Source organism: Phascolarctos cinereus, unplaced genomic scaffold, assembly GCF_003287225.1.
Source record: "Phascolarctos cinereus isolate Bilbo 61053 unplaced genomic scaffold, phaCin_HiC Scaffold_3;HRSCAF=262, whole genome shotgun sequence".
Taxonomy (NCBI): domain Eukaryota; kingdom Metazoa; phylum Chordata; class Mammalia; order Diprotodontia; family Phascolarctidae; genus Phascolarctos; species Phascolarctos cinereus.
This window is the reverse complement of record NW_027555736.1, coordinates 209,664,126-209,679,677: the sequence shown is the minus strand read 5'-3', so window position 1 is coordinate 209,679,677 and position 15,552 is coordinate 209,664,126. Positions and strand designations below refer to the sequence as shown.

General features: G+C 39.6%; 1 protein-coding gene across 6 annotated transcripts in view; it reads right to left on the bottom strand.

Moving 5' to 3' along the window:
* Window positions 1–1,454: 1,454 nt before the first annotated feature.
* The window catches only part of FOXN3 (forkhead box N3), a 504,847-nt gene continuing 490,749 nt past the window's right edge, over window positions 1,455–15,552 (bottom strand). For all 6 annotated transcript variants that reach the window (XM_078151439.1, XM_078151440.1, XM_078151441.1 and 3 more), the window contains one exon: window positions 1,455–9,489. In XM_078151439.1, the coding sequence (XP_078007565.1) occupies window positions 8,949–9,489 (541 nt within the window). In that variant the 3' untranslated portion in view covers window positions 1,455–8,948. The remainder of the gene's footprint in view (window positions 9,490–15,552) is intronic.

The window sequence follows — 15,552 nt, the reverse complement described above, 5'->3', positions numbered from 1 at the left end:
AATACACTCCAATTTTGCCATTCAAATGAGTGTCATCTTCCAAAGTAACTGCCTTGGATGGTGACATATTTATTCCAATAGTTGTTCAGAGCATTTTCAGAGCCCCTCCTGAGCCTCACAAGAAAATGGCCTCATTACTCTGCACAATTAATCTGGCAATTCATCAGGAACTCTTGTCCCATTGTTTTGGAATGTTCAAAAAAAGATATCTTTCATTGTTATTTAACTTTTCATGTTTTCATAGCTTGTCTGCCCTATGAATAAAGTTCTTAAAGCTAGGGCAAGGAGTTCTTACCCTTTCTTGTGTTAACAATTCCTTTCACAGTCTGGTGAAGCCTCTGGATCCCCTTATTGGGATATGTTTAAATGCATAAAATAAAATAGGATTGCAAAGGAAGCCATTATATTAAAATATAGTTATCAAAATACTAAATAAATCTACAGACCTTAAGAACCCAGGCTATTGGGGGATATCCCCTCATATCCTCTACATTCTACTCACTCTAAGGGGTTCTATGAATATGTTTGATACTCCTTTCTGACCAATATGAAGGGGCAAGGGTTGAGGGAGGATATATATGTGTATATGTGTGTGTATGTATGAAAATCAACCACTTATTCATCAGAGTTGGCTTTGAATGATCTTGGGCTATTTCCAAAAATCCAATCTCATCACCAAAAAGATCAAGATTGGCCACCATGAAAGATATCTGTCTGAAAGAATATACAGCAGGCAAGTCCAGAAGGTTATCTCCAAAGACTTCATGAGTCCCGAGAACATGGTGTGGCAGGAGGTCACAGATAGTTTTCTCAGATGACAGCTCTGGGGTGGGGGGATGACAATATAATATGGATGTATAGGTCCTAGTATCTGGGATGAAATGTTGCTTCACAATATCACCTTGGATTTGAAGGTATTAACACACACATGAGGCATTTAAGAAAACTGGAAGGAGGGAAAGGTGGCCAACCTCCTCCATAGGGTAACTAGACAGCTTATAACCTGTCATTCTGACATTTACTCCCTTTATTCCCACACTCTATTGGTCCTTGGGCTGGGGGTAGGGGGGTACTCTAGTTACAATAGGCAGGGCATAATGACTGTAGATGAAATTTCTAGCCCCTAACCTACGGTCTCATGCAGCCTTAGAAACCAAAATGGACTAATTGGGGATGACTCCTCATGAATAACTGATCCATTCTGCCCTTTCATCTTAGATGACCTCTAAGGTAGGCTAGGGCAGTGATGGGGAAATTTGAAGATAAACAGGGTATTGGTGGGCTGAAGTCTGAGAAACACATGCAAGCCTCATGTACAACTAGCTGGAGATTGTTTACTGCTGCCTCAGTTGTAACAGTAAATGGAAGAGTAAGATAAGCATGGCATACATCAGTTATCGTATGTATAGTTGAGGCGCTAAAGCTGGACTACAAAAACAAGCAGACGCCCTAAAGCAGGTAAGAAATATAAATTATTTTACTGCTCAACATTTACATATTGAGAGTCGGTACACACACTACTACTTTTTTTTCTTCAATTGATGCAACTCAGTAATTTTTATTGCAACTGGAAGACAATACATCACAGAAACTTTATGGTAGGTTTGGGGAAAAGTGTTATTTACAATAATTGATGAAATAGTTTGTCTTTGGCAATATGATTACACATCAAGAAAATGTAAAATGCAGGTATGTATGCCTCTAAATCAACACCATCTCATTCCCTAAAGTTCAGCTGCTCACTCTTGCCTTCGGACTGCTCACTTAGGTAACAAAAAATACAACTTAATATTACTTTTTCTTCCTCCATCGTGGTTCTCATTTTCTATTCATATTGGCAGTTTCATACAGCAAATACAAGAAAAAAAATTGGCTTTTGAACAGTAACTTCTCAACTAAAATTAATTTGGCCAGGTAAAGTTATTGGCCAGTGAAGATCAACTGACCCCTAAATCTCTCAGTCTTTTGATTGCTTTTTTCATCCATTGTTAAACAAAACAAAAAACTGAACTCAGAAGTGTTACAGAATCAGAGTAGAAAAAAGTACAGGTGCATAATGTTTTCTAGACACACGAATACTTTTTCCCCTTGATATTTTTGCCATGGCAGTTAACGTAGTGAGTGTGAATGACACACATGTGAAATTGGTTACTGAATGCAAGACAATATGACCTTAAATAAGTGGCCTTCACATACATACATACTCGAGAAGTGTTTCAGGTTTAAATAACTGAAAGTGAGCTCAGTTTCAATCTATAAGAAGGGATTGGGGATTTCAGGCCACAGTAATAAAAAAGGATGAAATACGATTGCTAGGTATGATAGCTCAACCATATCGAAGTCTTTGTGAATCCAATATGGAATATCAATTACTTTGCAAAAGGTAGAGAAGGCCATTCTGCACCTGTTGCAAATGCAATACAGTGAAAAAAAATACAACACTGTTCATATCTTTCCAAATAAATATTCTTGGTTTCAATGATCACAAAGAAAACACCAACAAAGAGGAAGGCTACTTGTTAGCATGGTTAAGTTAGAAGTGATCATGACATCTCTGATTTTCAAATGTGCAACAACAGTGATGCAGCACCTTATAGACACATCAGGTTTGGACTTTTTTAAGAGTTGTTTTTTCTTTATTCTGTTTTCCTTATCCTTCCCCTAATTTTTGGTCAGTGAAATTAGCACTTATTCGTCAAAACATGGAAGAATCGCAATGTTGGGTACACTATTAATGATGAAGCAACCCAGTTGACAAGTCTGTGCTTAATTCAAGAATAAACCAGAATGAGGGAAGAATAGAAAGAAAATAAAGGAAAAGAAGCAACCTTGGTGGGTGCTTGTTCCAAGGAAGAGGGGATTAACAGATGGTTCACAAAAGTATACAGAACATCGAATGTTAAGTGTAAATCCTTGCAAAACTCCAGCTTGAAACAGAAACCGCACACACAATGTATATACTTTTGATTTACACGATACGAAGGAAAAAAAGACATTGTTACGACATTGTTGTAGCTGTGCTAACTGCAATAGAAACCAAACAATTTCAGAGTTTGGCAGGTAACTAAGAGAGGGTTATCACTTAGGTTATATAGCAAAAAAGTGTTGATGTCTATCATCTATAGTAGTATAAATAATAAAAAAGTATTATTTAAATTAGATCACAGTGCTGGATTATGTGCATAACAGTGTTCGATAGATAACTGGAGGGTTATGAACTATGATACTGGGGATTTAACAGTCAACACTGATAATGCAGGCATGGTCAAGAGGAGGATGCACATGGTCCAAAGGGTCTTTTGGTGGCAAAATCTAGAAGATTAAACAAGTTGCTTGTCTACCAAAAAAATTTTTGTCATATCCGGGCAAGCTGTGATCCACCACAAAGAAACCATTCCCATTCTGAATGAGGTGAGGTGGGTTTAAAAAAAAAAACAACCAACCAAAACAACATATATTTAATCCAATCCCATATCCTAAATACTTCTCATCAGGTCACTTGTGAGTAACTTCTGGTTACCACTCCATTCGGTTCATTCGGTGATGTGGCTGAAGACCAATGAACACAGTGTGGGAATAACATACACTTCGTTTTTTAGGCATATGTTTGACATCACTTGGACAACGGTTAGTCCTTGTGTATAGCAGGACTTGGGGGAAGGAAAAGAGGGCATGGAGTGGGAGAAGCCATCAAAAAGATTTCCTCTCTAGAAGCTCCAGTCATTTGCAGCTCAGCATTTCCTGAATCCCATTGAAGGTATTCCTGGCTTTTCACCTGAAGTGCTGTCAGTAACAACAATGCTAGCCCCAAATACCTGAATTCGTCTTAGAAAAGGCAAAGGATTTTCAGGCCAGGCCTGTTACAGATCTCTTTTGTATTTAGTTACATAGCTTTCCAAAGACCTTAAAACAATTGCCATGATTGGATCAGGTCAAAAATCTTTCATCACTTGCTTAGCTGGGACTGGGTTTCTGGGGGGAACACCACTGCAACAAAGATTTGGTAACTTCCTACATAGGTAACTATACCAAGGAACTCTGGGAAATCTAAAGATCTGTTGGGGTGGGAAGGGAGAAATTATGGAATACTACGGGTAGGGCAGGAAGGGAAATCAATAATGCAATCCCTTTTCTGAGTACTGAGGGAAGATTAAATGACATCTAATAGAATCTTTTAAAAAACTGTCTACATGTACATCATTTAAGAAAAAACCTAAAGATATTCTCTTAAGTGTGTCAGAGCCAATAATATGTGATTCTAGGTTGCAGAGTACATGTATGTTCTAGGCCACTTAAGGTAGTTTTAAACGCTGCTGAAATGCTCTGCTTGGAGCCACCAAGGTCCAAAAGACCAATTATGAAAACAGAATGAAAAACACTTCCTAATGGTGAGTAGGTAAGTTTATTAGGACAAACTAATAAATGGGTACTGGAAGATGAATGATCAAAAGGCTGGAAGGGAATCTTAGGCCTCAAGTGGATTAAGTTTATGCAAAATATTCTTTCACAAACAGGGCTTTGCTTAATTTTTTTACTGCACTGCATGTCTCCTGTCCCTTTGCCTTCAAAGGCATTGACCATCCTGTTCTTCAACTAGGTACATTATAAATAGCACTCCCTGCCCCCTTTTCCTCCCCATTCCCCAGGTTCACGGCTAAAAATTTTCTTTTAAAATGTTAAATGTAAATGCTTTTCATGGGAGTTGGCCCTAAATGCTACTAGCAAGAGTGAGAAAGCATGGCATGAAAGGTGAATTTTACTGTGATCTGCATAGAGTATTCCAGGCTTATCTTCTGGCCCCAGGCAAGTGACTCTTATCTATGCTAAAAGTGCAGGTTAGTAGGTCCCCTGAATGTCATGGATGGAGATTATCGAGATGTTAATGAAGTTTGGAATAGTGTGTCTCGTTCTAGTAATATGGAAAAGATGGAAGATGCTGTCTAAACCACAGTAAAGTCAGGTACATTTGAAATAGGTTAAACCAAAAGAACAGTAATTAATGGAAGGAAGTGTCTGTTAGAGTGTCTTAGGGGCTGGTTCACCCCAGTGACATGGATAAAAGCCTTAGATGTAATACTGACCAACTTGCAGATCACACAAAGCTCAGAGGGCTGGCCAACACACTGGATTACAAAATCAGGAGCCCAAGAGATCCTAAAAGGCTAGGGCACAGATTCAAAAATTAATGAGATGAAATTAGGGGAATATGTAAATAAAGTCTTATGATGGCTTCCAAAAATTAACTTCCTAAGTTCAAAATAGGTCAGACAGCAGTTAATCTGAAAAAGATTTAGGGATTCAAGGATATGATAAGCTCCATGAAGTGAATAGAGGGATATTGCAGCCAAAAAAATAAAATAAAATCTGATATCATGTGCTACATTTAGACAGGTCTAGTACAGGACAAGGGAAGGGAAAAATCCTAGTGCATTCTGCCCTGGTCAGATCCCATCTGGAGAGTTGTGCTCAGTTTGGGGTGCCACTTAAGAACATGAATAGGATGGAGAGTATCCAGAGAAGGGTGACCAGTGAAGAGCCTTTAAGATCATGCCATATGAGGATCATTGGGATGGAACTGAGAGAAACAGAATCAGAGGGAGACAGGTGGAAAATAGATTAAACTTATCCTCAGAGTGGAGATGGGCAGAGGGAAATAGAAGAGACACACATTTTGGGTTGTTGGAAGGAAAACCTTCCTCACAATTACAGCTACTATTGAAAGGGCTTCTTCAAGAGATAGTGGGTTCCACCATGGTAGTGGTCTTCATGGAAAAACTGCATGACCCAGTTTCAGATTTGTTACAGAGGAGACTCTTGGCCTGCTATGGATTGGACAGGATGGTCTCAGAGGCTCCTTCCAATTCAGATCCTGTGATTCTGTACTGACTCACTGTTTTGGTTATGTACAACGTGTAAGCTTCAAAATCAAGAGGAGAAGAATGAGCCTCTGCTAAAGTTGCTCCAACAAAGTGAGACTTGGGAAAAATGACACTTGGAAAGTTGCTGATTGAGGTATTTAAGCAAAAGAGTGGTTCAAGAGTAAAGAATACAACACTTAGTTAAGATCTGCTTCTCAAAGAGAACAAAACAAGAAACTACATGATACATTTTATGGTTTTCTAAAAAGGGCCTTTGCTCATTTAAAAGTGAAATGATCAGGAACTGTTTACAGGTACTTACTGGAAGGAACAACACTTTGCCAGAATCAGGCTTGAATGTGTTCTGAGAATATGGATTAAATATGATTTAGAGGGAGAGAGGCTGGGGAGGGGAATCTCTTCTATCAATCTGCAGGGATTGAAGGGCAGAAAACAATGACAAGATGGTTGGAAGGAGAACTCAGATTCATTCTGTCTTGGGGTGACCTCCTTCATGGTGCAAAGATCCTAGAAGCCCGAGAGAACAGATTGCCTTTACTTCTATCCCCATTCACTGAAACAAAAATACTCATCCTTTAGTGACAGAATCTTGCCTGAGTAATGCTGCTGAATCGGCAAAAGAGGAATTCAGGCTCAATTAACTGGTTCTACTTGTGATATATTTATGAAACAAAGAGTTCCCTCTTCACTGAATCAGAGCAAAACAACTCTGCAGTGTAGGCCAACTGGCCTTCTTCCTTTGATTTAAAGGCCTACTTTCCCTCACCAAACACCCACAGATGGATCTGAACCCCTTGCAGGAGCCTTCTGTTTCTTAATCAAAATTAGCAGGGTCCTTCCATATCAGGTGGCAACTGGTTTGTCTTAATTTCAATTCACTGGGGAGGTGAGGCAAAATATCAGATCTTTCTGTTGTTAGCTTTTCAGGTTTCTGAAAAGGAGAAAAAACCCCAGACATTATAGGCATACTTGCATTTTTTAATAGAAATGAAAAATAAGAGGGGTTTCTGCTTTTTTACTAGGTTGCCCTGTTATATAGTATCCTCTTGATTCAGATGATTTTAGGAGAAAATTCTAGAGCACTGAGGAAATGGAGAGCAGGGACTTCCTCTTGCCTCTTTTTATATTCTATTGTTACTGTAAAATGTCCTGGGAGTTGCATTTCTACCACCTGTGTCACTGTCTCCTGAACACTGTACCGTATTTCATACCATCATCAGATAAGGCCTGTTAGCAATTTCTTCTTCCTCCTTAGGGGCAAATTTGCATAATTATTCACTGCCATCTATCCTAGAACCAAATCATCATGATTTTCTCAGTTTCAGCTTCCCATTATTCTCCTGATTCTATCATACACACTCACTACTAAATTTGCCCTCAAATTATTGCGTCATGTTAGACATGTACAGACAAAGAGAAAGGACACACTTTTTTAAACAGAGAAATCAGGGTGGGGGGAGAAGGGGGCTGAATGTTCAGACAAGGCAGTATAGTTCAACCATCCAAGCCCTACCAGAGCGTGGAGTTTTTATATATATATTTATATATATTGCAGAGTAAATTCCCCAACAGTCAGTGTTTGTCCCTGAAGAAGGTTAAACCTTAAACACCTGCTTCAAAAAACCAGAAACAAAACAAACAAAACAAAACAAACAAACAAAAAAACCCAACAACAATAAAAAAAAAACCCAACCAGAACAAAAAAACAAAAAACTTCTAAGCCTAAAGGCTTAAAAATTAGAGGCATAGCCTTTTCTCTATTTTCTATATTTATATGAAAATAATTCATGCTTCATGCTAAATACATTATTTACCTTACAAGAACTTTGTTATCTTTGAATAAAAAAAGTTTTTTTTGTTTTTTTGTTTTTGTTTTTTTTTGTGATTTCTTGTTTTGTTTTCCTCAAAGGAATCCATGCACTGTGGATCAGATATTCTTGCTGGCTACACTGGGTGAATCTGGAAATCAATGATTTTTGCACAGATGAATCCTGACTGACATTAACTGAAAACTCCATTTTGAGGGCAGCTTAGGAGCTCTTTTTGGTAGATATTATTTTCTTGTCCACCAATATGCCTTGAAAACAAATTTTTTTTAAAAACACATCATAATACTAATGGCAGGTTTTGTAGCTTCTAAATTTTTTAAAAACTAGATCAAATATTTTTGGATCCACGGAAAAAGATCTGTATCATTATTTCCTTCCTTAATATCTACTGTAATTTCTTAGACTTGATTGCTTTTCACTCAGGCAGTTAAGAAGACATAGCTTGTTCTCTGCATTATTGTTATTTTTTGTACGCAGTGCCAATCTTCGGGTTTATGGCTTCTGAATCTACTATAGAAGACAGAATTCAATGATTAGTGAGATCTCTAACAATTTGCCCTTTTCCTTCTCATCATTCACTGAAACCCATCACATACACAGTTCAGTTTCCACCACTTAAAAAGGCATCAGTCTTTACATTTCTAAGCCACAGGGTATGTTAAAGCAGGAAACCACCGTGCCTGACATGTGGCAACTCCAGACTTGCAACGTCACCCCTGGAACCCACAGTGCCACTGGCTGGTTCCCGGTTCTGTCAAGACGGAAGGCCTTCCTGCTTTCCCCAAATCTCCTTAATTCACATTCAAATCATTAACCCAATCATGTGAACATTTTAATTTCTTAATCCTAGGGGTTGGGCCTGACCAATGACTGATTTGTGCACATCTCCTCTAGGTGCCAACGGGTAACTGGTGCCAAATTGTACTTCCACTGCATTAAAGCGGGTGTCACGGCATATTCAACCATGTATTCTGACAAGCTGGAGAAAGCAATGTAAATTTTGGCTTTTTATGGTTTTGTCTTCAGATAATGAAAAGCTTTTGTAAAACAGCTGAGTGTCAGTACGAGTTCTATGGCTTCAATCTCCTTTAAAAATAAAAAATCTTAAGGGTCCAAAAAAAAATTAAACCAAACCAAAAGGGAAAAAAATTGTTGATATTGCCACAAATCATTAGAATTCTCCTGACGTGCTGAAACAAATTTTTTTTTTAGTAAGTTCAAAACAAATCAGTGATTTGTTTTAATTTTTTGTGGTTTCCTTTTGCTCTTTCTGCCCCTTTGCCGTCCTATTGGTGATGTTGTTCAAGCAGGATCGGATTCCTGCTAAGTGTAAGAGAGACCCAGCTGCTTCCTTCATCTCCTCGTCGTCACTCTCAGGGGGCTTCTCTGTGCGTCGCTTTTTAAGGGGCAGCGTATCACTAGGGACTTTCCTCACCTTGGATAAATGCTGCCTTTTCTTGTGCTGTGACGCATACCCACTGTCAGCTAAAGAATCCTTGGTCTCCTTTCTGTTATGCTTCCTGTCATCCTCTTCGGTTTCACTATGGCTCTCGTGACTCTGGAAGCTAATCTCACTGCCCTCGCAGCTGCCCTTTGTAGCAAACTCATAATGGTCATCGGCAGAGGAAGAAGAAATGGAGTCACTGGCTGGGGAGGTGCTCCTGGGGTTGGAAGATTTGGCACTGCTATAATTGTGATCTTCCTTTGGGTCACCGCTAACGACCGGAGAGCCACAGGACTGCTCACTTTCTGTCCGCATCCGACAACTGGTCATGCCATTCCTGAAGAAAGGAGAGAAGGTACGGCATCAAAACAGGCAGGAAAAAAATAGCAAACAGTTTCTGCTTTTGACTACAGAAAAAATTATTTTCACCTCAGAAAGGTCAAATTGTGATCAAGTTATTCAAGATTGAGCCTGGTAACTTGGCACTGCTATACCTGAAAGAACGCCACAAAGGGAGGAAGTAGAAATGGTGTGAAGAAATGGTCACCAATACTAGTGCCACAATAGCCTGTATTTGTCTTCTATCAAGGATATTTTCATTCAATGTGGATAATCAGGGAGTCAAAACAATCCTTCTCTGACAGTTGGTGGAACCTTATTATCTTAAATAAGTTTTGAAAAATCAGGCTGTTGTTCCATTCCATGAATTAGCAAAGATTATAGAATCAGAAAGCATCTCATGTTGGCATGGACAAACACTTGTGGGTGAATGAGGAAGCAGACTCTTTTCTCAGGGCAACTGCCCGCAGGAAAAAAAGAGTTATGGTGTACACACACACACACACACACACACACACACACTCTCTCTCTCTCTCTCTCTCTCTCTCTGCCAGGAGAGTAAATATAAGGCCAGGGATGAAGAGATGACTTGGTAGGATGCTCATCCATGGAGGGTGGTCAACTTCTCTCCTGCTGGATCCTTAAGACCAAGAAATTAGGTTCAGAAGTGACCTAGGAAACATTTTCTTCAGTAAAACAGGGGCAGTGATTTCTAACAGATCAGGGACTTAGGAACCATTCTTAGCTCATGGGCTGTATTAAAACAAGTGTTGGACCCAATGTGACTTGTAGGTTATAGCTTGCTGACCCAATACACGTTTGCTAAGATACCTTCCTGGTTCTAACAATCTATCTCTTTGATAATCTATATATCCAGTCCTACTCTCTCTCCCGAGTTCCAGTTCCTAAATCACCAACTGCCTAGTGAACATTTCTCAGTGAACATCCCATACTCATCTCAAACTCATCCATGTTTAAAACAGAACTCATTAACTTTCCCCCTAAAACACATCCCTTTCTTCCCAGTGTCCCTATTTCTGTTGATAAAACCACCTTTCAGGAATCTAAGTCCACAACTTTTGGAGAAATGTTTAATTTCCTGGCCAGCCCTCTCCCTGTTCTTTTCAATGGACTCCCAAAGCTCGTCAATTATGACTCCCTAGCACTTCTGACATCCATTTCCTTTATCTCTACTAACATGGCCACATCTGTAAGTCAGGCTTCAAATTAACTATCGTTTGCTATAGTCTCTTATTATTAATCAAGAAAGCAACAGAAATTTAGATATTTGCTATGTGCCACATTATGGGAATGCCAAGATTAAAGTAAAAACACTCTCCGTCTTCAACCATGTTAAAAGTCTAACCAGGAAAGGCAACATATTCATATATAGAGATATAAAAAAGCAAATATACAAAACAATTTCAGGGGGAAGGTACTAGTAGCTATGGGGATCAGAAAAGGACTCATGTAGAAGGTGGCACCTGTGCTGAGCCCTGAAAATGAACAAGGCCTCCCAAGGGTCACAGGTGAGGAGGGAGTGCATTCCAGGCTTAAGGAGACAGCCAAAGCAAAGGTGGAGAGGTGGGAGAATGTCTTGTGTGAGGAACAGTCTGGTTGCACTGTAGTGTATGTGAATGGAAATAATATACAATAAGGCAACTGGAAGATTAGGTCAGGACAAGGTTATGAAGGACTTTAAATGTCAGAGAGAATTTATATTTGGTCCTGGAGGTAATACAGAACCAATGGAGTGTACTGAGAGTGGAAAGCATACTAGAAAGATCAGTTTGGGGGCAGCTAGGTGGTGCAGCGGATAGAGCACTGGCCCTGGATTCAGGAGGACCTGAGTTCAAATCTGGCCTCAGACACATAACACTTACTAGCTGTGTGACCCTGGGCAAGTCACTTAACCCCACTGCCTAGCCAAAAAAAAAAAAAAAAAGAAAGGAAAGATCACTTTGGCTACTCTGTGAAGGAAGGATTAGAAAGGGGAAAAGACTTGGAGAGGACAGACCAATTAGGAAGCTATTACAGTAGTACAGAAGTGACAAGGTTCTGAACCAGGATGGTAACTACGTGAGTAGGAAGGGGCCAGATGTGAGAGATATTGTTGAGGCAGAAACGACCAGATTTAGCAACTGAACTGATGAGTAAACTCAAGCCTCTCCTCTCTAGAACTCATCCTCTACCGAGTTACCAAAGTGACATTCCGAAAACAAGTATGATCACATGACTGGCCTGATTTAAAAAACCAAAACAAACCAAAACAAAAAAACCAGTTCTAGTAGTCAGAATGGGTGGGAAAAAGGGCATCCTGGTTAAGTGACTATTTTTGGTTAAGCGGGCATTACTTGCCCCCATCACCAACTTTCAACAAATGAGAATATAATTAACATGAAAATCCTAACAAATGTAATTCAATCTTCAAATATTCAGAAGGGACATTGGGATCTTGCCTCAGGGTCATCATGATGAACATAATTATCACTCCGTAGTCCTGTGGGAAAAATTCTAGTTACTTGAGTTGTGGGGATATTTGGATGCCGGATAAAAGGGAACATACTATACAAAACTGAGCAAAAAGCATTTGTGTCCTCTGCATACCCTGGGTCAGCATTGGAGTCACCTTGATTCACTGACCCTAGGCAGTACTGACTTAATAAAACTTCAGTGGCTTGGACAAGAGAATGCACTTCCCCTCCCAAACCTGTGTTGACCCTAAAGACCTGTGAGTGTGAGAAAGAATCTTGAAAAATATGGATTTTCAACCTTAAGTGACAGTGACTCAGCCATCATTGGGGAAATGTGCTCCTTGGAACTAAATTTCAGAGATAAATGGACTTTGATTACTCCTTCCTCCTTCAAAATTCCAAAACTCTTGAAATGTTAATGTCTGAGGATGGAAAGCCTGCTATAATGTATAATCCCCTTCTCCTGTCTTCTAAAACTAAGTGTGGCAAAATCTCAGCCATTCAGAATCCTTGAGGAACGAGAGTGGGGGGAGGGGTGGCAAGAAGAAGAAAAACAGAGGAGGGAGGGAGAATGAGAGGGGAAGGAAGAGGAAACAGATTCAGAGAGATACAGATGGGTAAGAGACAGAAAGAGAGAGATGGGAAGACAGAGGGCAAAGAAAGATGGGGGAGAGAGAAAGAGAGAGATGGGGAAGAGACAAGGGGGGAGAGAAAGGAAGGGGGAAAGAGAGAGAGGGGAGAAAGACAAAAGAGAGAAGATGGGGGAAGGGAGACAGACAGAGACAGAGAGAGAGCATCAGAACTTTTAATACTTACTAATACTAATACCAGGATGCCCTTTTCCCCAACCATTCTGATTAAAATAATTTTATCCTATAATCATGCTACAAGGACTGACTAATAGAAATGTTCACTGATGAACGATAATGATGACAGAACAATCCCCTTTTTTCAAAGCCCTTCATGAAAGGAGTCACACCTAACCTTGGAGAATAATAATAATGATGATGATAATAGTAGTAGTAGTAGCAGCAGCAGCAGTAGTAGTAGTAATAGTGGTGGTGGTGGTGGTAGTAGTAGCAGCAGCAGCAACAGCAGCAGCAGTAGTAGTAATAGTAATAGTGATAGGGGTGGGGCTGGTAGTAGTAGTAGTAGCTGCAGCAATAGCTAGCATTCATATAGTGATTTACAAAGTGTTTTGCATCTTATTTGATCCTTATAAGTACCCTGGACAGTAGGTGCAACTGTTATTCCCATTTTACATTTAAGAAAATGGACATTAAATTGAATGACTAATTTGGAATGAGATACTAGTAGCTGGTAGGACTCTTTCTATGAAGAGGTATAAAAATTAACCTGAGCCCCAGTTTTCTTCTGTCTAAAGTGAAGATGGTAAATATATTCTTCACACTGTTGTTGTAAAGAGAATACTTAAAGAGAAGTTATTATCATTATAGCATAGGTGGTCACATTTTCTGGATGGCTGAGGATGTGTTTTGACACATCAAATTTTCATCAACAACTCAAAGTTATCATTATAAAGAACAGTTACTTGGGATGTATTCTAGTCTAGTGACATATGAAGAACAACATCAAATAAATGCTGCCACAAGATGGCCAACTATCCTATCCAGCATACCTTTAGCATAATATGTTGATACTCTCCAAGTCTACTGAGCTTCAGTGCAGGTCAGTGGATCATAGATTAGAGAAATCTAAGAAATCATTTATTCCAAAATTTTCTCTCTTAAAGATGAGGAAATTGAGGCCCAGAAAGGTGAACTCACTTGCCCAAAGTCACAAATAAAGATGGTAAACAGCATGGCTAAGTTCTGAACCCAGTCTCTTGATTCCAAATGCAGGCTCTAATAACTCCTGGTGACAGCTGATCTAATTTTTGTCCTTTGTCAATTTTCCTTTGTGTCAATGTTTATATTTTGTCGTTGTTGAGTCGTTTAAGTCACGTCCAACTCTTAGTGACCCATTTGGGGTTTTCTTGGCAAAGACACTGGAGTTGTTTGCCATTTCCTTCTCCAGCTCATTTAGCAGATGAGGAAACTGAGGCAAATAGAGTTAATGAGTTAGTTTCTGAGGCTAGATTTGAACTCAAGAAGATGTCTTCCTGATTCCAAACCCAATACACAATCCTCTATGCCACCTACATGCCCTAAGGTTTCTATAAAGATTTACTGATCTAGAGCATTCCTTTCCTTCCACACAGAATACTAGGGTGTACAGTCTCGATCTCCTCAATGGTTCTCAATTGTTGGTGGGTGGGTCCTCTGACACTGCCCTTTTATGTTTGGCTGGCAAAGAAGTTAAAAAAAAAAAGATCCTAATTCTCAGTCTTGGGCCATATCACAAATAGTTTCTACTGACCAATGGTGGCTTCCATGTGGTACAAGGAAAGAGTATTAACATCTGGTGCTAGAGAAGCTGGGTTCAAATCCCAGCTCTGTTACTAACTACTTGTATAAAGACTTCAGTTTTCTCAGCCGTAAAGTGAAAGGGCTTACCAAGATGAGGGATGTCAAACATGGAGCACGGCCAAATGAAATTAAAACATAACTGGAAAATATTTAACAAAATAAAAATATAATGAAGCATAGACAATAACACGATTTAAAACTAAGTCGAGAAAATTTGGAATGCAAAATTTTACAAACAAAAGTTAAAAAAAATTGTTTTCACATGCAACTGGGAAATAAGATATACAGGAAATGGGGTATAGAAATCTATGTTGCCCTACAGGAAAACTGAAGGGGAAGGGGATAAGAGAAGGGGAGACAGACGGAAGGGAGGGCAGATTAAGGGTATTCAGAATGCATGCCATCTTGGGGTAGGGGGATGGACGAGATGGGGAGAAAATGTGGAACTCAAAATCTTGTGGAAGTGAATGTTGAAAATTAGAAATAAATTCATTTTAAAAAATAAATAAAAAGGAAAAAAATAGAAAAAAACCCACTAAGTCAATATGAAGCCCTTAGGGATCCTTATGTATGAATCAGTGGTCCCCAGTTCTATGTGCATCTGACATGACTGACTAGGTGACCTTAAAGGTCACTTCTAGCTCTAAATCTCTGATCTAAATTTACCAGCTTCTAGATTCTCATCATGAACCAAGAGGTACCTCTGCATGCCCCATTAGGGTATTTCTGACCTTGGGGATAGTGGGTTTGATTCCCTGTGTTTTAACACCAAAGGTGGGCTCTCTCCTCCCTCCCCTCACCCACCTTTCTTCTGCCACACCCACTGCTCAGGCTGAGGAGAGGTAGAGATGAGTAAGGGAAAAGAAGTAACACAGCCCAGGTGGAACAGCAGCAAGGGAAAGGATCACAGATTTGGAGCTAGAAGATCATTAAAAGTCATCTGGTCTAATGCTCTTCTTTAACAGATGAGGAAATTGAGGCCCAGAGCTCACAGGACCAGAAATTAAGAATCAGAAGGAACTTCAGAGGACATCTTGTTCAGCAGCTCCTTTTTATAGATAAGGGAAACAGGGACCAAGGAGGCCCAGTCACTTGCCCAAGGTCACAGATAGTCAATAACCAAGAGAACACTGCATATAGTAACAGCAATGTTGTTTT